Source organism: Strix aluco, chromosome Z, assembly GCF_031877795.1.
Source record: "Strix aluco isolate bStrAlu1 chromosome Z, bStrAlu1.hap1, whole genome shotgun sequence".
Taxonomy (NCBI): Eukaryota; Metazoa; Chordata; class Aves; order Strigiformes; family Strigidae; genus Strix; species Strix aluco.
In genome coordinates this window covers 77,122,876-77,148,875 of record NC_133971.1, presented here as the reverse complement: position 1 = coordinate 77,148,875, position 26,000 = coordinate 77,122,876, and the positions used below count along the sequence as shown (strand labels likewise).

At 40.2% G+C, this 26,000-nt stretch overlaps 1 protein-coding gene across 3 annotated transcripts; it reads right to left on the bottom strand.

Moving 5' to 3' along the window:
• Window positions 1-208: 208 nt before the first annotated feature.
• Window positions 209-24,734, bottom strand: PRKAA1 (protein kinase AMP-activated catalytic subunit alpha 1). Of its 3 annotated transcripts, none has more exons than XM_074811569.1 (9): window positions 24,580-24,734; window positions 17,924-18,065; window positions 14,757-14,850; window positions 12,891-13,035; window positions 10,999-11,086; window positions 9,888-10,112; window positions 6,719-7,205; window positions 6,234-6,360; window positions 209-3,359 (listed from the first exon to the last, which is right to left on the bottom strand). In XM_074811569.1, the coding sequence occupies exons 1-9, from the start codon at window positions 24,707-24,709 to the stop codon at window positions 3,115-3,117; spliced, it is 1,683 nt and encodes a 560-aa protein (XP_074667670.1). In that variant the 5' UTR covers window positions 24,710-24,734; the 3' UTR covers window positions 209-3,114. The 3 variants fall into 3 exon arrangements, with proteins under 3 accessions (XP_074667670.1, XP_074667671.1, XP_074667672.1); XM_074811570.1 differs by lacking the exon at window positions 24,580-24,734 and adding an exon at window positions 21,024-21,172; XM_074811571.1 differs by lacking the exon at window positions 17,924-18,065 and having other exon boundaries at window positions 24,580-24,661.
• Between the last annotated feature and the right edge of the window lie 1,266 nt (window positions 24,735-26,000).

The window sequence follows — 26,000 nt, the reverse complement described above, 5'->3', positions numbered from 1 at the left end:
AAATCACCCCAGGGCAGGGCAGAAGGGGACTTTTACACTGAGTATTCAGTGTTCTTTCCATCTCAAATTCCTTTTTGCAGCAAGAGAGTTTACAGGATCTACGGGAAAACAGTCAGGGGGCAGGCTAGCACAGCTGGCAGCCCAAACAAGTGTAACAGTCCGCTGTTAGTTTATAATAACAGAAGATAGCATGCAGTTTCAGACAAGATAGTTCAGTATTTCACGTTTACTTAAGTTTTAAAGTTTTGAAAGTTTAAAAAGTATACAGTTATAAACAAGCATTTTTGCCATTCAGCTTTGTCAAAAGAAATTAACATAGAAGTAGGCACATCTTTATTAAAGAACAGGACTTCATATCTTACAATGGTAATCAACTGGTAAAATAAAATTTATTTCCAAGTTTGTATTAAACACTCATATCAAGACAAACATGGAAGTTTCTTCTAAATATTGCACTACCAAGATGAATTTTTATCCATTACCTAGCGAATTATATTGCACATGGACAATCAGGTTAATCCATGGTTTTGGAAAAATTACAATACAAACGCAAGATAATTCAACGTATATTTGCATAAACTGCCTCCTTGGAGCCCTAGCAGCTTTCTTAGTGAAGTTTTGTTTCACAGCTTATTGGCAGATTCTAGCACAATGCCAAAAAAAGCTCTGCAAGATCAGTAGGAACGTGAAGAAAGCAGTTTCAATAGCAAGATCTAGAAAGCATAAGAAAGTCAAGCAACAGACAGCTGTTCTGGGTTCAACTAGGTTGTCGGTCCCCCTTTCTCCCTCCCCCATCCCCTATAAAAATCTCAGTTCAATCAGAAAACTTTTGGCCATCAAAAGTGATTTATCATACCAATAAAGTTGACTTTATTTAAAACTACACATACAGTACACTTCTGCCAGAAACTTACTTTAACCTCCAGGTACCAAGACAAAGGAAAAACTATGGTTGTCTTAATGCACAAGAGGGCCAAAAAAGTGTATAAAAATTGAAAGTTATTTGCACCTTGACACCTTGCATTTGTGGTCAGCATTACAAGGAGCAGATACCATTTATAAACATTCAGTTCAACATTTGCAAGAGTGATCCCCAAACCAATTCCAGATGAGGAATTACTACAGTTAAAAACCTGTGCGTCCATTATATTTGTGCAAGTGCAATATTTAACAATTTCAAAATAGAAGGGTAACAAAAATGAACACAGATTTATTCAGTATATCAGAACCGATTCTTACACGACTAAAAACAGGACTTAAAAGTAGGATTTGCAGCTGGTCCCTCATGTTGGACATCTCAATCCCACAAGTTTAAACCAAAGCTTTATCTCAGAAGAGTCTTCTCCTCTGACATACAGTAAAACAATCTTGCATTACAGGGACTGTGTGTGACACATGAGGATAAAGAACTGAAGTTGTAACTTGTACCTACATACTAGACAGACCACACAGTTGCCCAGTTCAGAACACAATTGTAGCGGTTCTGGGGCTTAAAGCAGCTTTATGTTTCTTCAGATTCTGTGCATGTTCATAACAGGTGAACTTCTAGACTGAAGCCAGCTGGCCTGGATTAAACTGTTCTTGTATCTGTAGCTAGCAGTTTTCCATGGATGAAGTCTCAGTCATTGGCTAGAATTCCCATCCATTTTAAGAATCCAGGTTCCACTGTTCATGGTAATGCCTTGATTTCCATTCTCTCCCTGGGACAGCAAGCTTTGAAACTGAGTACATCATGAATCTTACTTTGAAGAGTACATAAATTCTTGAATGCAAAACTAAATGTTTTATGACATAGAGTTTACTGTTTATTAGTGACAGATGAAAATGGAACCATGGCTAATTATATCCAATTTACAAGACATTAAATGTTTTTGTGCAAGTACTAGCAGTGATTTTAACATATAAAGTTCAATTTTCTTCCTGAAATATTGCAAAAACCGTAAATGCAGAAGGATTTATTGGTAATTGCAATCCACTGTTGAAAACCTTTTGAGAATATTAGCACTCAAGTTGTCATGATCAGTTTTCAGTACTCAACTGAAAAAAGTTTGACTATTTAATTTCACAATTAATTTAAATTGCAAAGTTTGCTATAAAGGTGGCCTGGGAAAACCTAACCTATATATGTAGTTTCAATTGCAAAGTGACTTCTATATAGTATATGCTAAGTTAACATGTGATAAACAGCTGTATCAGTTTTAACATACATTTTAAAAAACTGTCAATTTCAGATTCTGGAATAGCATGCAACAGCCCTTGGGCTGTGCTCTTAACTAAATGCACATGTTTCTGAGGAAAAGGATTCTCAGCCTCCATTAGCAGTGGGGAGCTGCTGTGCTGCTACCATGCTAACATATATGCACAGATCAGGAGCTTGCTGACAAGCTCTTCATAGAGCAACATTTTGGTTTAGCCCATGGGGTGCCAAGTCTTCTCAGCAGCAAGTCTCTCACCTCTGTTGTGGACTCAATTGTTCTACTCAGCCCCACAGAATTTCACCCTTCACTGCGTTACAGAGCACCTACATGCATTTCCAACTGGTTCGATTTGCATCATTTAAACAAATTTACCAGTTGTTAAAAGTCATATATTGTAACGCATTAAACTGTTCTTTATCATTTACTGTCAAATAAGGGGGAAGAAACACAACAGTTTTAAACACATTACTGTTAGAAGTTTTGAGAGTTCTGACCAACTGACACACAACTGTAGATGGTGACCAACAAGTCATACTTAGGTCACTGAACTAGTAAGTGTACATTTACTTACAGTGCATCAGATGTATGTATTATCAGCGAAAGAAACAAGAAGGTCTAACTTAAATGTTATATGCAGCCTAATGTTCACTCAATGTAAAATGTTATGAACACTGCCCCAACAGCATGTGATTTCCTGTACCTGTATTACACTATTGGACAGCAGACAATCAGAATTCACTCCAGCTTCATAATAATATACATTAACTGCCCATAATCATTTCAATCCCTGTCCAAATTGCATTCTGTGGCTAGCTTTTTCAGCGCCTTAGTTAATTTAACTTGATTATAATTGGAAGCATCTGACTATGATTTAGGCATGCTTATTGCTATAAAAGAAATAAGCCCATATTCAAAGTTACTGTGCAAGTATTTTAATAAGATTTGCACACATCTCAAAAAATTCTATTGTATGACTCCCTGGTCTTGGAGTTAAATCAGCTGTAGAAGAGTCAAGCGAAGAGCTCACTGATGAGGTAAGGGATGTATCAGCAGATTTTCCTTGCACATCAGCATCTGAATCTTTTTGACAGGATCTATAGTTGCTCACAGAACCCGATCTCTGTGGAGTTGCAGTCCCAGACTTCGCTTCAGTAATTTCATCTGGGGGGCAAGGGGAAAGAGGAGGAAAATTAGGTCTTGCTATCAGATCAATTATAGGAACAGCAAACATCCTCCCCTTCTCACACCTCTAAATCTTGTTTTTTAAAATCTTGGTTAATACATAAACACCTTTTGCAAACTGTATATATTTGATACAAAATAGAAGTTTATACATAACAGTAACACAGAAGCAAGTGTCCTTGTGCAAGTTATTTCTCTACTCTGAACTGTGTTCCCGAAACATTTACATCTAGTTTAGACCAGCACTTGCCATGTTTTTCATGAACTAATTTCAACAGCTAATAGTTCAATTTAGGTTACTTAAAACAAGGACAGCATTGTAAGGTTAAGTCCAATAATATTTAAAACATTTTGCAGATGCTTTTTGCTAGCATGTACTTTATTTTTATTCTATTTTTGTTTTCTTTATATTTGGTTATTTTTAATTTGTTATTTGTATTTTTATTATAATTCATTGATACATTAATTGCTGGCATCTACATTAATTAATCTTTCAGTTTTGGAAGTTTTTCCCCGTAGTGTGTGGCACACAGATAAAGTTTACCTTCTCTATGAGGAGGAAATACTTTTGTCTTAGAAGTAATGTTCTGCTGAAGTATCTCTATTCTTACTTTAAATACTGAACATAAGTTTGACTCTCACCTGGCACTAAAAAAAGTTACTTCCAAGAGGAATTAGTGAACACAGGAGAGACTGCCTCTTCACATCAAAGCTATTTTAAACTACAGTTTGGTAAGAGGAACAGAGACAATTAACTGGTGGAGAGAAAGGAAAGTCAAATCAGCTACACTGTTGGAAGAGATGTGGCAAATCCATGCTCTTCAGTTGTATTTCCCCAAGAGCTGAAGCCAGGACAGCAGCAGGCTGCCCTCCCCCAGCTGCATGGCTCTAAGCAGTCATCTTCCTCCAACAGGGATGGCATTTGTCCTATGCTGCAGCAGGTCAGTACAGGAAAGTGATTAGTCCCCTGTATCAAGTACCACTGGATCTGAGCAAGAACCAGTATTGTCAGAAGGAATGAGGCAAGAACTGCTCTGCAAAGCCAGATCAGATTATACTGTCATCAGACACAGCCTTAGCCACCCTATACTGTAATCCAACCAGTCCAGTAAATCCTTTTTCCATGCCACATGTTTTCCTAGGCATGTCATCTACACCACTGGCTGTAGGTAATCCTGCTTTAGTCTACTGTGCCCATAAACAAGCATTGTGGCCAGTCTCTATTAGCTCCTCCATTCACTTTCAGGAAGCTATCCAACCAGGATTTGTATGCTGTGTTACTGTCACTCTATAAAATATATCTTTCTACAGGTTAGACCAACTGCTTTCAAGACTTCAGTTACTGCAAGCATACAACTTCTATCTCAAATTTTGTCTACTACTAGCAGTAGTGGGTTGACTCTGCCTGGCAGCTAATACCTCAGCGCAATGGGGAAGAAAACTGGAAGTGCAGAAGTGAGAACACTCATGGGTAGAAATAAAGATATTTTAATAAGGGGAAGAAAAAAGGAGAGGAAAAGAGGGCAACCACTCACCACCTATCCAAAGCAGCCCGGTCAGTCTCAATGCTACCTTCCCCAAACTCCAACCCCTCAGTTCCTTTGCTAAGCATAACATCATATGGCATGGAATATCCCTTTGGTCAACCTGGCTCTGCTCTCCAGGCTCCAACCCCTCCCAACTTCTTGCGAATTCCTGGCCTACTCATTGGGTAAAACAGAGTGGGGAAAAAAAAGACTAGATACTATGTAAGTACTGCTAAGCAACAGTCAAAACACTGGTGTGTTATCAACACTCTTAAGTCACTGATGCAAAACACAGCACCATACAGGCTGCTATGAAGAAAATTAACTCCATCTCAGCCAGACCCAGTACAGCAATGTACAGTTCCAAGTTGTGAGAAACGTTCAGTTGCCAATTATCAACGGCTCAGACAGGATGCGGTGTGAAGCACTCTTTATTACATTCTTACAAGACCGGGCACCCCCATCAAGTGGACGAGCCTACCAGCCATCATGCAATGGTTTATATCCCTTTCTCCCAACTGCCAGTTCCCTCCCCTGATTCCTCACTAGCTGAGTACTACAGGGTAGCTTCTTCCCGAACCACCTACCGATACGCCCCTTCATGTATGTGTTCATACATCACATGTTCATGGAAATGAACCTTGGCTTTCTCCAGGGCGGAGAAGTTAATATGCATGAGCTCATCATGCAAGTGTACTAAGATGGAAAAGTTCGCCCCAAGTCTTTCGGTATCTGCATCCATCTAAAGCCAGTTCCAAGTACTGGGTCATCACAGTTGACAAAAAGATCACTTGCCTTCTAGCCCTAGGCCAGGGATTTCAATGGTTGTGAATTGCTCTTGTTGATTGCTTTGGTGAATGCTCCTGCCCTTCCCATTAGGCTTATTATGCGAAAACAACATTCTTTCCCTTACAAAGTCAAATTTAAATACCTAGATGCTAAGCTTTATCTTCACTAGGAAGTGTTATTCACATGCTTACTTGAGATCTAAATTAATGTTTAGATTTGGGAGTGAGGCTCCAGAGGCAATTCAGGTTAAGCCAAATCTCACCTCTCAGCCCTGTCCCCTTCTGCACCAGTGGTATTAGTTCTCGTGCAGACACCAATGGAGCAGTTCAAGATTTGTTATAGTAAAAAGCTATTAAAAGGATGAAGCAGCTAACCATCTGATCACAGGAACATTAGACCAGGAAGGAATAAATACAGATCTAGACTGGCTTAAACTAATAAAGGGCAACACTTAGTTCACTTATAAACAATTGAGACATGTTTGCATTTAGAATTATTTCCCATACAACTACATTAACTTATGTAAGTCTTCACATACCATCAATGCTACGGAAGTCCAGTAAGTATGTTCTGCTGTCCACCTGATACAACTGTAGACTCATTTTGGAATATGCACTTGTTACTGGATTCTTCCTTCGAACACGCAGATAGTATGGATTTACAACCTAGTACAAGAGATTTGAGTTAGTTTCTAGAACTGCTTGAAAAGCACTGCTTGTTGGTTTTGTCATTTCAACTCACTGGTATTATCAAGTGATTTCAGGCTTACCTGTTGGAGTTGTAGGGGGTTTTTTTTAGCCAACAGAAGAACATTCCCACAACCCCAGTAGAAAAGTTAGACATGTTAACAAGACTTTTTTTCCTGTCAGCATGAACAGCCTCCCACAAAACCCTTCCTGCACAGCAAGCACAAGCAGTCAGCACAGGCACATGAGATTATTTTCCAGCACAGATCAGGCTATGTAACTACTCAGCTCAAACAAATTTACTGTTGTCTGCTATAAAGAGCCTTTATTCTTTTACCTTCCATTCATAATCCAGTTGTTTAATTGCTCGACAAACTTCAGCCATGATATCATTTGGTCGACTCTGACTCCTTATTCCCAAGTGCCACTTAGCTCTTCTTACACCTTGGTGTTTTGACTTCTGTGGATTCAGCTCATCAAGAGTATGGCGAGGACGTGGTGCTTCAGCTACTAAGAATGGCACTCTTTCGGGATGAGGGCGAGACAGATGGTGATCATCAAGAAAAGAATCCGGTGGGCTTGTAGCCAAGTAGAAGTCTTTGGCCTCATTCATTATTCTTCTATTATCTATAATGAGGTGATAAGCAACCGCTAAAGGGTCCTGATGATTTCGGCTGTATAGACAACTTAGCACTTCCTCTTCAGTGCATTCAAACTTTTCACACACTTCTTTTAAGGCTTCATCATCAATCATGGTAGAGCTATAGGATGGGTCTTCAGGAAACAAGTATTTTGGAAGGTCCTGCTTAAACCATTCATGTTCCCTAGATTTAAAAATAAAAAAACCTCTGAGTAGATGTATGTAAAGCAAGGCTTTTTAATATTAAATTCTTTAAAAAATAAAATGAGCTTAGTCTGTACAAAAAGAATCACAGTTGTCAGTCCAAGTCCTCTTCTGTGCAGCACAAGACAATAAACCAGTACACAAAGTAATAATTGTGTTCACAAGATTCTGCTAGACATTTTGCAAGACTGAAAAAATCCTCTTTCCTGTAAGTTTTTCAACTACCTGAGCTCTAAAATTATCTTTGTATAACTCAACCAGCTTTTTATATAAATGGCATATTTTTTACTGCCACTATGTTAGTTTTGAGATATTTTCAACCGAAATTCTTATACTATCCACTTGAGTCATCCCTCCCCAAGTACACACATAACAATACATAACAAAATTAAGACATGATGATGATAAATAATTTTTTGGTAGATGTCTGGACACAGATTTTTGAATGCTGAAGTCACATGCTCCCCACACCAAACAAGCTGCCTATCATTTTTTCATTCAGAACACCCCCAGCTGTCTCTTTAAGACTTAAAAAGGTTGAGGGGAGCTATAGAAGGGTCGATCTGTACCTTTTTACTACTGTACTGGTATTCATTCATAAGAGGGAAAGATACAGAGGAATCAAATACTTACATTGCCCAATCACAGAGAATAAGTAAGATTGTTTTCTGCACCTAGAGTAAGCTGCTTAACTAGCCAAAGGGTATGGCTTAACACCATTTTTGAAAGTATTCTAGGCTATAATGTAAAGACTTGCTACAGATTTAAGAGCAGTTATACAGATGTCATGGCTTAACCCCAGATGGCAACTAAGCACCACACAGCCAGGTGCTCACACCTCGCCAGTGGGATGAGGAGCAGAAGAGTAAAAGTGAGAAATTGTGGGTTGAGATAAAAACACTTTAATAATTAGAAAGAAATTTTTTTAATTTTAAGGAAAAACAAAACAGAGAAATGAAAATAAAACCCAAGAAAGACAAGTAATGCAAATGAAAACAATTGCTCAATTGACCAATGCCCAGCCAGTCCCTGAGCAGCAGCCCACCCACACCAACCTCCCTCCCAGTTGTACTGCTGAGCATAGTGTCATATGGTATGGAATATCCTTGGTCAGTTGGGGTCAAGCTGTCCCAGCTCTGTTCCCTCCCAACTTTTCTTTTCTCCAACCAGCTCACTGGCAGGGCAGTGCAAGGAGCAGAAAAGGCCTTCACACTGTGTAAACACTGCTGAGCAGTAACTAAATCATCAGTGTGTTAGCAACACTATTTTCAGTACAAATCCAAAACACAGCCCTATGCAAGCTTTTGTGAAGAAATTTAGCTCTATCCCAGCCAAAACCAGTACAATGGACCAAGCTCTAGTCAGTGTGATCCTGAGAACATGCCTCAGCAGTAACGTATTGAGCCAAAAACACTTTCACCAGAAGCAACCAGTTAATTTGGAAGCAGAAAAAGCTTTTCCCGTACCTCTACAAAGCACAGCCCTAGCAGGATGACTGAGCCCAGAGGAATATTTTGTTACTATTCATTGCACTGGGCCTCTCCCCTTGCATGCAAACACACACTCCCCTAGAAGAATTAAGGTATTCAATTAAATTCAGTTTGTCCTTTAAACTCTGAGGTGACATGTCTTATGGTTAATAGGACAGAACTGTTCAGGATTCAAAATCCATCCATGCTCTGTAACTAACATTTTCTGACATCTTTTTCACACCACTTCTCTTCCAGACTTACTTAATGTGACTGAGTTAAGCTAAATTCCTATCCACTCAAGTTTTCCAATGCTTAGTTCTCACAGTGCTTTGATTCCGCAATAAAGTACTTCCCATTGTAATACAGTAGGAAGGGGTGAGTGCACCACTTTCTGTTCTACTGAAAGACCATGAACATTGCCAACTTTCTAACTTCCAATCCTAAAAGAGGTAGCATTTCCACTAAAGTAGTACGTCAGAGCTCCGTCCTTAGAGTCTCTTACAAAGGAGACTAGAAAACCTAACTAAGCTGCTGCATGAAGTACAGCTCTATCAGCAACTGATTTTTTTTGTTCTACCCACTACACACTTGCTAAAGCAACCACCTTCTTCAGAGTCTCCTCTAGCAATCTGGAGCCCATAACAGCTATCTGTAACTAGAAGCTTTAACTTAGCAGTATTTGATGCAGTAATTATCACTCATACACAAATTCATGCAAGGGTTTTGAAGCTATAAAGTGCTATCTTGCATGTGGAGTACTCACAGTCTTAAATGATTTTTCAGAGTCTAAAAAAATATTAATAAAAGTGGTAGTTATCAGATTAAAGAACCATAACTTCCTCTCAGACATTTACAGTACAGAATACTGGTTCTTAACAAAAGACGTATTTTTTTCCCAGAGAAGTCAATACAGTGTAGTTTTGCAAACCATTCTGCAGGTAAACAGCTTTGCTCTAGCAGTCTTAAACTTAGAGTTCCTCAGAAGTTCTGTATGTAAAGTATAGAATTTGTTTTACTGTGATGATACCTCATTGGCCAACTGGAGATCTGAACCATCACAGCTAGAGCCAAACCACAGGAAGTTGAATTTTTCATCTCAGTCTAAAACATGAATGATTTCTTTGTTCTGCCTATCTGCACTGAGATTATCGTTCCAGCATCCTGTGATCAGACATGAGTTAGCATTTTACCTGATGTCTCTGATTGTTGCTCTCTTCATTGGATCCACTTGCAGCATGTGCTTCAAAAGACTAATTACAGACGGATTCAGGTACTGAGGGGTATAAAAGATGCCATCACATATCTTCTTAAAAAGGGTTGGCACGTGATCATCATCAAATGGAAGCGTTCCACATAACAAAGCATAGAGAATAACCCCACTGCTCCAAATATCTACTTCTGGACCTGCATATAATCTGGGAAAAAGTTAACTATTAGTGGTTTGTGTTTAATACATTTAAATAGATTTTTTTTCTCTATTTTCTTACATTGTATCACAGTAATTAAAAGTGTATGAACTTGAGAGAACTAATCTGCAAGTACTATACTATTTCAGTTCTATTCTACGCCACCCTTGAACTTTAGTGTCCTTCCCCTCCAAATATATAACAGGGCACAAGCACGTAGCTTTTCTCTCTAATGTCTAACAACAATCCACGAACACAATTTAAGACAATGGCAAACTGAAAGAAACTTGTACCTACTAAGAAAGCCTGTGTTATATATTGTTGTCACTGTTCTAGCAAAGTCATCTATCCCCCAAATCTGGGAGGCTGAAAAGTTTAAGGCAAGTCCATATAGCAGAACTTGTCATGTATTCTGTGCTACTGCCTGAATAAAACAGACATTTGGCCTCCAGTGAGCAAGAGGCAATATTACAGTGGGTAGCTGAACACAGCATTTGACAATTGAGTCCCAAAAGGGGAAGTTACCTTCAGACTGAGTATCTACTCTGCAGCAGATATTTCACTGCTACTCAACTTGACAGTATACTTTGCCTGTAATTCTATCTGTACCTCTTCTTTCAAGATCTGAGCTGTAAGTGAAATTTTTAAACCAATTCAGGCACACTGTACACACTGGATTTGGAGCATCAGACATAACCTCCACCTTACAGGAATTATTCAAAGCTAACTCATAGAAGCCTTGAATACTCATGAAAAATTACCAAGACAATTAGAAGTTCAGCCCACGGTTTCCCAGCATCAAGCCTGCTAGCTGAACTAGTTTTGTAGCCTTTAGAATCAAGCAGCAAAATGACTGAAGTACATGCACATATGTATCCAATATAAAAGAAACTACCTTCCTGAAATTACTTCTGGTGCAGCATAGTTAGGGGAACCACAGCTTGTCCTTAAAAATTCTCCATCTGACATCATATTTGATAGACCTGAAAGTGTATAAGAGCAACTACTAAAAATTCACAGAGTAAGATGATTTCATACTGCATATACCATCTAGAACAAGTCATTAGTAATTCCAAATAGAAAATTAACAAATTTATCTCAGTAAAGAAGTTACATTGTTTGGAATTACAGAAATTTTTATGAGGATGTCACATAATCCCCCATTTAGTTTACCAGAAATTTGAGTAAAATCAATCCATTATAGCACACAACCTAGAAATATTTGAGAACATTTATTCCAAGACAAAAAACAGTCAAATTTGGATGACACAGGCATGACAGAGAACAAAGTTGCTCTAAGGGAGATGGAGCAGCATAGCAAGAAAGGATTTTGGTTATTAACAAGGAAGTCTTAAAAGCACATTTGCTTCTAAATGTCGAAATGAAAGGTGCTACCACAGAGCTACCTAAAACTCTAACAGGTTATATAGAATATGGAAACTGAGAGGTACACATGACTTCACCACAGTTCAGACACCAACAGTACACAGCTGGTTCCGGAATCACTGGAGTTCAGTAGTTTGATTTTAGATACTCTGTAAGTAAAGTGTACTTTAGAACTCGGCCGTATTCATTCACCAGACCTCAGTATAGTCTAGTATCAGTAAAGAACTACCACTTCTAGAATAGCCATGAAAAATACCTTCTAGTTTCCTCAGTGGAGGCTGCATGATCAAGACTACCTTATAAGCCAGAAAACTCAGTCTCCAAGAAGGAATGATGCCTCTTTACTGGGGCGCAGGGGGAGATGAAAGAGTACAGATTGGCTAGCTTTTGTATTTTAGTACACAAAAGCTTTTATTAAGCTCTTGTTTAATACACTAGTCATGATTAACTGAGTGCTACAGCTTTGCTGATACTTAAGTTACAGGAAGATATTTTTATAAGTTACTGTACTTTATTTCTTCACCACCTAAGCCATTTCACCCAAAGCATTTTCTACACATAAGAAATGAAGATGATTCTCAGTGCCCATAGACCTGAACACCATACTTGTAAAATAGAATACTCAGCATTATGTAGCAGTTTTCATTGGAGACCTCAAAGTGCTTTACAAGGGCAGGTATTATCTGCTATGTCTACAACAGATCTATCATGATGACATAACAGTATGGATATCTCATTATGCTTATATGGTGAGGTTTTCTGGTTCAGCTAGTTCCAAGAACTAGCTGCCAGTATCCTCAGCAGTTGTGTCACAACAGCTAGTTTAAAACAATTAAGCCTTCCGATTAGTTAAGCAGTTATATAGCAAAAAAGCACAGGAGTTTGCAAGATAAACTGTTCTTATTCTGCCTTTTATGCTTTAATTACATTTTTTCAATCACATCTTAGATTTTTTTAAATTGAGTTAGAGTTGTTTAATAGGAGGACTAGTGTGTTTTACTACAGCAATGCATGAGCTGCCCTTGCACTGCACTTCCAAGAGAGCTAAGCACCTACATTTTACAGATGGGGAAATAGGCAACAGGAATGTATTTTGAAGTGGAAAGGTCAGGAACTAAGTATATTTAGCATTTCAGAAACAATATTGTTAAGCAAAACCAAACAGATCAGTTTACAATTTGACCGACTCGCAGAAAATACCTGAAAAGAAAGTTTGAGAGAAAACCAAGTTCTACATATGTGCAATAATATAATTCTGCTTTACATTCATGCTCTTCAGGTTCTTGTATTAAGTCCTACCACCAGGATATTCAAATATACACATTTTATTAAATATTTCCCATAGTAATTAACAGGATCTAAATAAAAAAATGTGATCAGATATAAAACAACAACGCTTACCGAAGTCAGCTATCTTGGCATTCATATGTGCATCAAGCAGCACATTTTCAGGCTTCAGATCTCTATGTACTACCATATGTCTGTGACAGTAATCCACGCCAGAAAGGATTTGCTGGAACAGACGTCTACTTTCCTTCTCATCAAGCTAAGACAGGCAAAGGTTTTAAACAATTATGAGACAGTGGAAGGTAACTTGTTTTTCATTTATATGAATTAAAGGAAATTTTCCTATGACCTGAAATTATCATTTATAGCTTTGATACTTTATACAGATTATCAGAATTTGTAGCAGAAAGCTTCATAGCTTACATCATTTTGTTTGTACCACAGGTCTAAAATGACTAAAGCAAAACATACCGACTGACTCAAAGCCACTGAAATTTCTCAATCAACCTTTTGAAATTGATTTGGCAGATGTTACATTCTCAGTAACTAGAAACATTAGCACCCGAATACTAATTGATACTCCAAGTAGGCAGAGTTAACTTTGACATTTAAGCACAGCACAAGATTAAGTTGACAAAAGCTTCTGACATGCAGCACACAAGCAATAGATTTTAGATGCTATTTATGCTACTAGCAGCTAACCCCAAACAGCAGACTTAGCTGGGCACTTCCTATGAACACGCCCTAATCCATGTCAAGGTTTGTTCTAACAAAGTTTGTTCTAACTAAAAGTACCCTGGCTATCTAGATGGCTTGTCAAAAGTGCCTTCAGAGCTGCCACAGAAACTGTTCTACTAGTAGAAGAGGGTAATAACGGCACAATCACAGCCTTCCAATAACGGGTTGTATTGAACAAATAAGTTTTCAGCCACTCCAGCTGGATACATATCCATTCAGTTTGTACCCAGTAATTGTAAATTAACATATCAGTATCAGTAGAGAGGAAAAATGCTATGACAAAGTCACACATAAACATCTGAAATGTGTTAACATATAACCATTTTTACTTTTAGAACAAGATGTAGCAATAAAGTTTATTTTAGTTGCTAACAGCAAAAATTAATGCTGAATACATAAAAACAAACTTTCACTTAACATGGTGTGACAGGTACTCCCCGCTCCCAGCCCCCAGTAATGTGGTTAGCCTAACTAACACCATTTTAAGAGGCAAGCAGCCATTTTGTGACCGAGTCATGTATTTGTGCCCTTTCCCTCATTATTAGTTCCTGAAGGTCTTGTGAATCACGCAGATGAACCCAAGCCTTCTTCCCTCCCTGCTGGCCTCAAGATTCCTGGGCATCAGGCTGATTGCTTCCTTCCTTACTGGCCTTGAAGGTCTCAAGCCCTGGGCCAGCCAGGTGGTGGTGATCCCATCACAGAACAGGGCAGTGTAACAGCACCCCGAGACTGTCCGTAAAATCAGTTACAAGTGCTAAACAGGGAAACCCAGACCAGAACTGCTGCTGAACAGTGAGATCTGTGACCCCCCAGTGGCCTGGAACACCTCCACCATCCCCTCCTTCCTCTAAGGACTGGGTGACTTGTATTCTTTCATATCATTTTTGAGTCTAGACTGTGATTGCTACATTGATACAGCAAACCATGTATTAAGATCTGACCCAATCTGCAGAGGGTCTACGTGATCAGAAATCATAAGTTGTATTATAAATTCTGTATTACACTACTTATAAATTGTACTACATTGATTCTGCTTGTAGAAACCCTGTGCCACTCTAATCATAAATTCTGTGCTACACTAATCATAATAGCCTGTTAAGAAATAAAGCTTTAATTATATCATTCTGCCAAGGAATCCCAAAAAGAACCTGTTTGTCCCCCCAGAGTTGGGTGACGTAGGGATGTTGCAAAAGCAGTAACAGAATGCAAGTCACTGATTTGTAGAGTTGGACTACTTCTTACCCTTCCATTTTTACAGATATAATCAAACAGTTCTCCTCCTGAAACATATTCCATCACCATGAAAATGTCAGTTGGTGTACTGATGACCTGGTACCTGATAAGAGAAAGTATCTGTTAGTCTACACACTCAGTAAAAGAAGCTAGTTACATTTAGTTAAAACAAAAGTTGTGCAAAGAGTCAGATAAAGTATACTTTAAAAAATTTTTCAGCCAGTTTAGAGCTATTGGAATGACAGTATTTTTCAGAAGTTATTTCCTCTCCTTTCACTATGTGATGCCTCATTGTCAAGACTAGTAGGAAATTTACATTTCCCACCAGGAATATCAGTCTTTGTACTTTCAGAGGACTAAGCTTAGTCCAAACGATTTCTATGAAACTATTTATAGTGCTACCTCGCAGACAGCTTGGTGCAGTGAGGAAGGAACTCAAAAGGACTCTGTTAGTGTCTCAAAAACACACACTTTTCAACCTTAACATGCAAAAAAACCTGACTTGCCATACCAGAAAAGCGTACATCAAGACAACCAAAAGATTGCTCTTAATAATCATTAATATAATCTTTTACAAAAAGACCTAAATCTGTCATTACTATTTAATAGTATCAACACTCATTATTGTATTTTTATCATCCTACTTCAATTAAGTTTCAAAAAACCCCCAAAACTTTTAAGTTCTGAAATAACTAGTTTATGGCCAAGCTCCCCATTTAAAAGAGTTTGATTTTGTTCTACATATCCTTACCTAAAAGTTGTTTATTTTTTCCCCCTTACAGCAGTCAGAAGTGATTGATTTTTAATGGAACAAGAAAATGAACACTGATAACTCTTCAGCCAAAATCCAGGTACCATACTGAGAAGACAGGTATTATATTGAGGTAGCAATTAAATGAAAATGAGTATTTCAAGGTACTACACTTAAGCATGCAAATATCCAAACTGTAATAAATAACTGAATTCACATTTACTCTACAGAACTGCAATGTTCTTCAAAACACTGATTCCAAGACAAGGGGGAAAACAGACGTGCTTCAGCTAAGTGAGACAAGTTATTCTTGAACTACATGGACAGCAATGAGTTCAGACTACCCAGATGAACATGTGAGTGCACATATATTGTGTTTGTATCTATTTTAACAGCTTAGTATTATAGTGCAACATTACAACAACCTCAATAGCTTTGAGGCAGTTACCAACAAGAGATCTTCAAAGTTAGTTTTACCTAAAATTTTAATAGTCCAAGATGCTTTACCTTTACCAATTTTCTCTCCAACACCTTGGTTGAAAGTACATCAGGTATTTAAATATCAACAATATTCTGAAGACATGGTTAAGACACTACAACAGAAATAGTATTTTAACCCTTTTAATCCAAAAGTTACAGCCATGTTTCTCTACAGTCAGGTCATTTTTCTGGTTGTGGAAAAGGAGGTTGTGGAATAGTTACATACCTATAATGTAAGTAAGGTTATCAAACTACACAGCACAGATGATCAGAATGCAAAAAGAAGCAATTTTATGTAGGAAAGCAGGATGCATTCTATTGCTAGAGGTCAAAAACTGCAAGAGGAGATGTTCCAAAGGTTTTTATTTCAAGTATTGCAGTAAGATTTTCTTTCTGTACAACAGGCTTGCAATATATACTGCTAAAATTGTGTATGAAAATTTCCATAAAGCACAGCAATGTTCTAAATTAGTCATTGTCTAATTTGTAATATTAAGCTGAAGAAATCTGTTTACGTTTATCCAAATACCTTAAGCTCCTATCTAGCAGTTCCCCAGTCTAGTTCCTAACAGCAGAAGCAGCAGAAGCCTAGGTTACCAGCAAGTCTACCTGCACAACAGTATCAATTACATCTCAAACACTATTTACATATAGGCTAATAAACCTTCTGCTTTAGAAACGCAGGCTGACCAAATAAAAAGCTGGGGATCCATCAATGTTTCCATCATCTCTTACATCTTGTCCCTTCTCTCCACATGCAGGAGAAAAAAACATCTCCCTGTAATTCCCCAAGAAAAAAACCTGTCATTTGAAACCTGTTAACAGTTTAACACCACCAAAAGCACATGTTCCTGTTCCACCCTCCTATCTCAGCTGGTACACTGACACTTCCTATTTTGTTTTGGCTACAGGTATGTCCTTTGGACTCGTTCATGAACTCTAACTGGCAGCACTAGCAATTCTGCAGCCAAATCAGCTCAATAGTCTTCTGAAAACTAATCCACTGAAGAAGTTAGTGAGTTGATCTTACACAATGCAATTCAGCTTCAGTGTAAGAGCTGTTGCCAAATTAAAGGGAGTGTATAGAGATTGCATCTGTCAGTGGCAGTGGGGTTTTAAGCCAAGACTCTGCCAATAAAAAAAAAACTAACACCAACACCACGATTAAGACAGTGAAAATCACCCACACTACAGAGATGCAGGTTAGCTTTACAGGAAATGAAAGTAAAAAAAAAAAAAAAAAAAAAGGAAAAAGCCATGGCATTTATAATTTATTTCCTCAGACCAGACATGAGGGGTCTACTCTCGGACATATTTAATTGTACTATGAACTCCACTGATGAACTATTAGTCAACTAACAGATGTAAACAGACACACTGTAAATACCATAGACAAGTGGTAGCAGCTATATTGAAGAATTCTGAAATATCAACCACATTTAGCAATCTGCACATCCATAATTCAGAAAAATCTCAGCACACCATCTACAGTGGAAAACCATAGATCACTGACCAGGACATCAATAAAAACATATTTTGAGTAAGAAAACACAATAAACTTACTAAAGAAATGCCCTTTACAATCTTGCTGTTAGTAACTCATTTTCTAAGTAGAAAACACACCAAATATAACCAGGAAAAAAAAAAAAACCAACAACCTGAAGGAGCAACTAAAACCAGAGATGGATGCTACTATAAGTTTCTATCGTGCCATTACCTTTTATACACCTGTCCAAAGAATTTGTAAGCAAAGACCTAATGGAAGCTCTCTGGCCTGCAGAGGAGATCAGTTTTGTGCAGATGCATTACAGAGGACGCTGAAAATGGTGCATACTTGAAAGCTGGTTACTTTCCTGACAAGATACCACTAGTACTGCCCTTTAAATATGTTTCAGTTCAGTGACAGCAAAAAGAGATATGTTTGATTATGGCAGGCAAAACTTACAGTTTAATTATATGAGGATGCCTGAAGAGTTTGAGGTTCTGAATCTCTCTGCGGATTTTTCCTACAACATCAAGACTGCGAATTTTCTGTCGATTCAGGATCTTCACTGCAACTTTATGCCCAGTTAACTCATGTTTCCCAACTGCAAGGAACAAGGAAGTATTTAGTCAGGACTTTCAATTGCTCCATAAAGACATTAATTTGCCCATTTCAACTGTAGCCAAGAAATACAAGCTAACATGTTAGCATTCCACATACATATCCATCGTCTTTGGGGAGGTTGAAAATCAGATGGCACACCATTTCTTCTGCCATACTGCAACTTCTCCCACAATTCTATCATTAGAATATGAATGGGATATGTAAGAAAAACCTTAAACCTAACTCTCAAAATTTTGTCTGGCAGCCTGAGGACATTTTTGCACTACTGCAAATAAAACACATCCCAAAACACTGCCATCCTCTCTAATTAGGCAGACCATTTTCTCTCCCTGTGTAAGTCACTCCAAGCTTTTGGCTCAGTTGGTAACCCACTCAAGACATGTTTTCCTGAAGCTCTTCTACTTTACCTGCAAGGATTGTTCTTATTAAAGAAAGAAATCACTGCTACCCTTTCGTCAAGAAGCCTGTTTCAGCAATTACTCTGATTTACCACTAAGAGCATCAGATCAGTTTACTTGAAAAACAGTTCTTTATCTGTCCTTGGAGCAGTCTGACCCTATACAAGCTCCACAGTCTGTGCAGTAAACACCAGAGCTTTATTATACAAAATAAGCTGCAAAAGCTACAGGAAATGCACAAATTCCAGTAGTAACTATGAGAAGCAATGCAAACATGCAACCTCATACATTCCTCAGTGTCCTTCCTACTTCTTGGAGAGTTTAAATTTTCCTTCAACAGAGGGACTCAAAAAAATGTAAAATGCTTTCTAGACAGTTACTCCTCTACAAGTCCTTAATTTTGCAAGTGATATTGGTAGCAGCCACGGAGTTGCTAAGAATATTTTTCTTAAATCCAATGTTGTATCACAGATAAACAAAAGAAGTTAAGTATCTCTTCCACTAGCAGGCTTCGCTATCTGCCCTGGTTTCTGCACACTGTGATTTTTAACTACACCACATTCATTCGCCACCCTCATTCCTACCTGTTGAAGTTAAGTCAGATTCCAGGGACACCTACATGGTTCATCCCTGTCCACTTCAATGGATGCTGCTAACAGACCTGTGCTGAACACAATACTCACTCACCTGGGTGCTTCTCCTCACTTGAGAATTTAATTAAGCCCCAGGCTTCAAGCTCTATTTAAACATATCCATGGGAAGCTGTGATAAACAGCAGTCATCCACAAAAAATCTTTCTGCATTCAACAGATAATTTGGATAGAACTAGCAAACACTTATCAATCTGTAAATCTCATTCCCAACACACAGCTTTCCACACTGCCTTTTGCCTCTATATTGAGCTAAAAACCAATGCAAGTGGGGAGAAATTCTTAGCACAGACAGAGGTAATGATAACCATCTGAGTGATTATTTTTACACCAAAGATATCCAATTGTGTAAAATAAAGCAGTTTATCTAAATTCCTGTAGGAAAGTAACTAAGTAGTGGATTACCCAAAACCCTGAACCATCACAATGCAGTGGTGAGATGCCTTTTGTACCTGAGAATACAGAAAGGATCCAACCGCAAGGTGAAAAAACACATCCCCTCATTCAGAGGAGTCATTACCTAAAAATGGCCACAATAACAAAACACTGGATAGGCACATTTGCACTGCTGAGAAACGTGGAACAAAGCCCACATCCATCACAAGTTCTATACAGACCACAAAGCATTGGCAAGTGAGTGCCTAGAAGTGTAAAATCATGTCACCTATATGAATTATTTGTTTTCAACCAGATCTAGAATTAAAGCAATCATAAACCCTTTTTTTTCAGTTCAAATGCGACTGAAGTTTTAAAGGAACCCAAGAAATCGTATCACCTATGTTCAAACTTTACAGAGTAATGAATCATTAACATAAAACATTAGAAAAGCAACTATTCCATTTGAATTACAAAGTCTTTGCCTTTCAATAATGTGAACTGAAGCCAGAAGTATTTAAAAAAACGACTTTAGTAAGTTAAAATTTAACATTAGTTTTGCCTAGTAAGAAACAGCATCTTAGAAACTAACCAAAAATCAGACACATAAATTTGCATCTTCCTTTGCTTTACAAAGTACAAGCATATATATTTGAGCAATTCTACAGCTTAGTATCAGCCAATTTGTTTTGATTCGTCAGTCTCTCTCAGATGAAAACTGAATTTCATTAGAACTCAGAAAAACAATAGAATGCAATTTATTAGCTACAACAATCAATGCTCAATAGGCAAGGCACATAAAGGAGTTTTTCAAAACACATTTTTCATTCAAAGTAATTAAACAGTAACAATTGAAGTTGACTGAAACCAATTCTAGCTGTCACAGCCTTCAAGATTGTGTGCCACCACAAGCCTTGATTTAATTCATTGACTGTGAGAAAACAAGATTTTCTGCTTCTTCAACTCTGTTTGCCAACTCTGAATAAATTATCGTAATAAAAACATACTGTGGTTTTGTGTAGGTGCAAAAAGATTCTAAAAGGCCTGTTCACTTGCTTAAGACATTTCAAATTGAATCAAAGTTTTCTTCAGTAATTTTTGCCTCCCTTTTTAAATTCAATTTAAAAAGCTAGATTTGTTATAATCTTAAAATACAAGTTTCCAATAACCACCTACTTCATGCAATAAAATTCTTCTTGGATATGGTTCAAGGTATCCATTATCAGTAAAACAGCAGACACTAACTGGTAACAGACTATGCCGAATTCAAAAGTAGTCAGTAGCAAGACAGAACTGAAAGCAAGACCTCAGATAACATCATGTAGAAAAGTAAGCAAGCCAATGCTATTTTTACAAAAACTACGTTGTATTACCTCTTGACAGAAATTTTACCTATAAAAGGGAAGGGTCACAAATTAGAAGTAATCAACATGTATTTATGTTAGTCACCCTAATCTTTAACCAGCCATCAGTCCTTCAAAAGAATCACTAGATAAAGAATTTCACTTTACAGACCTAGTATTTCCCTATACTTCTTTATTCTCTGATAATACCAACTGCCTTCAAACTTCACTATGGCTGTGCCTAGCACCAAGATTTCCAAAACAGTGACAGAGTCTCAAAGCAGCAGTGACTTCTTCTAGCTGTTGAAATGCAGGAACGACAGCATCTAAACGCAGTTCATCAGGTCTTCAACTGGAAAAGAAAACTGATTACAATGTCATCCAGAGTAAACACAACATTCTTACAAAATACAGGTCCCAGTCATGAAGTTTGTAGAAAAAAAAGCTGAACAAGCATATGATGTATTTAATGAAACATTTCTGCAATAGGCCAAAAAGCCAATCCGAGGCTCAGAGGAAAATAGTCTTTAAAACTGTGAGCTGAACAAATGTTTTCACTAACAAAAAAATCCCATGAGTTAATGCTGTGCAAAGGCATACTGGTGCACAGCATTAGACAGCAAACTGATCTTCACTGTCCATTTCCAGGTCTCTTATCCTTGCCTTGACCAGGATCACGTATTTACATTAGTTTTTCAGTCTATACAGACCAGGGTTTTTAACCTAGTTCTACAGAGTGGCACAGTTATTATGTATCTATAACTGGAAGCCTGACTACTCTTCCTTTTATGAAAGCTAACTTTATTTCCAAAAATATCTGGAAGTAAAAGTTTGCATTTGATTTCAGCAAGAAACATCAGCAGTGTGATTGGAGAAAATACAGATAGATGTTTTACACTGAATCCTTGTAAAGTTTAAGTAAGAACGTGTCTCATAACGGATTTATGTTCATAGTCTTCTACCCCACAGCTTTTCATTTCTGTCCATCTGCGGCACAGTCAAGTGAATTGAGTTATTCAATAGTTAATTCAGGCTAGTACAGCCAGATGAACAGTTAAACTGGAAAAACATCACATCAGTAACAGTTATTTATGAGGGTAAAAGGGTAAGCAGCAGGGTGAATTCACCCAAGACCTACCTTAACAGCAGAAGCCCTTTAACAATTAAATAAAGCACTGGTTTTCCAGTTCAATCTTTGCAGGCTGCCACCACCCTTAAAATTAAAGATCCACTTTCAAGAAGCCATATGCCTGACCCCCTAGATCACGTGAGCTCAACAAAAACTCCTAACCAAATTTAAAAAATTAACACATTCGCTACAGTTTTTCCACTTTGTTTTTCTGTAATACTCATTTTCCTTCTCTGGCGACTCCGATATGGTTTCGTCAATTGACAATAATCATAGGTCTAGTATTCAGTGAAGAAAATATGTGCTAGGAGGAAAACCAGTGCATCATAGATAAAATATGTCCTTTGAAGTACGTAAGTACAGCTAAAGCAAGACAAAACTCACACAGTACATTTAGGGACAAGGAAAAAAAAACCCAAAACTTATATATGAAAACAAAGCATTAGTCCATTAACACTAATACTTGCTTTCAGATCCTAAATAAATTCCCAAGCCACTTAAGGAACCTATTCAGGATGCAGAATGATGCTGCATTTCCCCACAAGGTGATTTCTCCCCCATCCTTAACAAAAAATACATTCATACATGCATATGTGTACTCTTCATATAATCAATAATTACAAAGCAGCCTAAAAGAACACCTAACATTAATCAAATAAGGCAGACAGGGGGATATTATGGAAATAAAGCATTAATAAAACTGGCAACTCTTTTTTTAATTATTTCAAACTAATTGTATTTCATGAAATAGAAATAGTAGTGACATCCAATAATATAGTAAAATTGTAACTAGCTCCACAAATTGACCATCTTTCAAGGTTTCAACAGACATGTTTCTGTCAATACAGATAAGAACAGAAGCAGCAGTGCAACAGCGCTCTATGAAATTTACGAGCAAATTAGAGCATTTATGGGTATGCCAACCTTACTTTTGTGCAGTGAACTGGGGAAAAAGAAACAACACATCTTTGACTCCTCCCCTCAACCATGTAGTCCCTTCATGAGGAAAGAGAACCTGATGCCTGTCTTCTGCCTTATCTCATTTTCTCTCTATTTAAGGAGGTGCTAAGTTCCCAAGGAAAGGTACTCCAGCTGCCAGTTGGGGGTCACTGCTCCCAAGAGGCTGGGGGTGGCGGTTGTCACTTCGAGTGTGCTTTTTTTCAAGGCAGGCTTATGAAGGGCTCTGCTCTCAAAATATTTTCTGCTGCTTTCCTAGATATTCTTAAGAAACACGTATACTGCTATTTTCCATACATTAGTAATTTCTTCAGAACATGCCAACAGTTGAAAGAGCTTGTGCAGAGAACATACAATAGGAACATCTACCCTGAAAAAAGGTATTGTGCTAAAAGTCAGCTAGCACATTAGATACAACAGGATAAGCTGTGTTTTTTTTACTGGTTATAATCATGAGTAATTCCTTAGGTCAACCATAAAAAAAACCTTACAAAGAATACAACCTGACTCTAGCCTAACTCATTGTGGAAGGATGCTTTCAATTTGCAAACCCCAGAATTTGAACGATTCTTGCAAACAACACAGCAGGAACAGTGTAAACTAATGCACAGTTTTTCTACCGGTGGTGGACGGCATCATGGAAAAGTTTAATTTCTATTTTATATCTACTAGGCTTCAAATTTACAGCATGGCATCTGCACCCCTACTGGGAAAAGTTTTTACAGTCTGAGCTGAAAAAAACTTTGATGACCACTAGTCAACTAGATCTAACAAAATCTTTCCATATCTTGCATCCGTCACAGCGTGTCAACTAGATCTTGCCAGCTAATTCAATAATCCCAGATTCGTCTTTTTATGCTTATTTCTCTGTACAGGAAGAAATCTTGCCATCCTTATAAGGACATCAAGCGTTAATGCCTGGGCAGCAAAATGCAATGTACAGGCAGCTCAAGAATTAAGACTCCTTACTTTCGTTACATGCAGTATCATTAGCGTCCAGTAATTACTACCGTAAATACCGAAGAGAAAGCTGTTTCTGCGCCAGCCCTTACCTGCCGCTGCCGGACAAAGCCCCCCACCCGCCCAGACCCGCTTTGCGAGGGGCGTTCGCAGCGCACCAGGCGCCGCTTCCACAACGCCCCGCTCGGTCGGCGGCCCCCACCCCGCGGCCACCGCGGCTCGGGCCGCGGCTCCCGCTAATAGCCCGGGAAACGCCTCCCGGCGGCTGCCCCGGCCGGCCTGCGGCCGCTCCCCGCGGCCCCTCGCCCTCCGCCCGCGTCGGACCGCGGTGACTCACCCGGCCCGGCGGGAAGGGCCGGGCAGCGCCCAGCAGCTCAGGTTTCCCAGCGTCGCCCTCGGCGAAGCTCGGCCCGCCGCAGCGCTCCGGCCGGAAGGCGGAGCGGGGCCAAGCCCGGAGTGGGGCTGCGGCCGCCCGACTCCCCCCCCTCCCCAGGCCCTCACACGTCCCCCCATGGCCAAACCTCAGCGGCCGCCCAGCCCCAGCGGATCGGCCGCCGTGAGGTGACCGCAGGCGGCAGCCCCAGGAAAGACCGCGCTGCCCAGCGCGACAGGCCCGCCCCGCAGCCCGCCTGGGCCGCGCCGCTCGACGGGGCAGGCGCCCAACCCGCTCCCCGCCGCTCACCCTTGACTTTGCCGAAGGTGCCGACGCCGAGCGTGTCGCCCAAGATGTAGTGCCCGATCTTCACCCGCCCGTGCTCGTGCTTCTGTTTATCCGCCGCCGCCATCTTGAGCCAAGGACCGAGTCTGCGCATAGTGCCCGCCCGCGCCGGGCCGGGCCGGAGCGTCGGCCGGGGAGGAGCAACCACACAGCGCCCGCCCGCTCCGAAACCCGGGAGCGAAGTCGGCACCTCCCGCCTTCCGCCCTCCCCGAGGACGAACCATTGCGGTGCGCGGGGGAGGGACGGGTCGGCCCAGCGGCGCCCCGGAAGCTGCGGCTCCTGCCGGCGGGGCGGGGCGGCGGGATGGGAGAAGCAGCCCCACAGGCTGCAGAGCGGAGCGAGGGGCCGGCAGGGGCCCGTTTTTTACACACACCCACCCGAGGAGCAGGGGGATTCACCCGGGACCGGGAGGGAAGGAGGGAGCCGCGCTTGCTCCTCAGTGGCGGTGGTGGGTCCCCTCAGGGTCGGCGCCGTGCCAGGGACTGGCCGGGACCCGCCGGTGTCGGAGGCGGCACGGCTGGCGGGTCTGGAAACTGAATCTCCCCCGTGTTGCCGACTGGAACCGCCATCGCCGCGGGGCTTCTGCCCGCGGACTGCGGGAAGCTGGGGCTAAGTGCTCCCCAGAGCCCCGTTTTCCGTCCTCACGGTAGTGAGGAGATGTAGGGAACGTGCACATACTTTTAATTAAGAAATCGCACCATTGCAATGAGATCGCCCGGCTGCCTGCATTGCCGCAGCCGCGGGGTGCCAGGCGGTGCGCTGGGAGGCTGCCGGTGGAGAGCCCGCAGCCCCTCTCGATGGGGCGGCAGCGGAATGCAGCCGCAGGCAGGGCCTCAGGCGCTGGTAATGTGGTATGTTGGGTGCCACTCAAGATGCAGTTGTTTGCTGATACTCTTGGCTCTGCCAGCGATGCCGAGGTGGCTGATGGCCAGCAAACCAGTTTGCGCAGGGAGCACACTGTGTTTCCAAACCACCCGTGCTCAGCAATGAAGAAAGGTCGATGAGTTTTAAGATGAAGCAAGCTACTGTAGCCATGTTTCCACCTCTCTCCCTGGCTCTGACATAAAGGAAACACCAGTCCAATCTTTCATTATGGATGGTCGCACTCAGATGTGGTCAACAGCTCAATGTCCCAAGTGGAGAGGGGTGATGAGTGGCATTCCTCAGGGCAACCCCTAAGGGACCAGCGCTGTTTAACATCTTTGTTGGTGACATGGACAGTGGGATCAAGTGCACCCTCAGCAAGTTTGCCGACGACACCAGGCTGTGCGGTGCGGTCAACACGCTGGAGGGAAGGGATGTGCCATCCAGAGGGACCTGGACAGGCTGGAGAGGTGGGCCCATGTGAACCTCATGAACTTCAGCAAGGCCAAGTGCAAGGTCC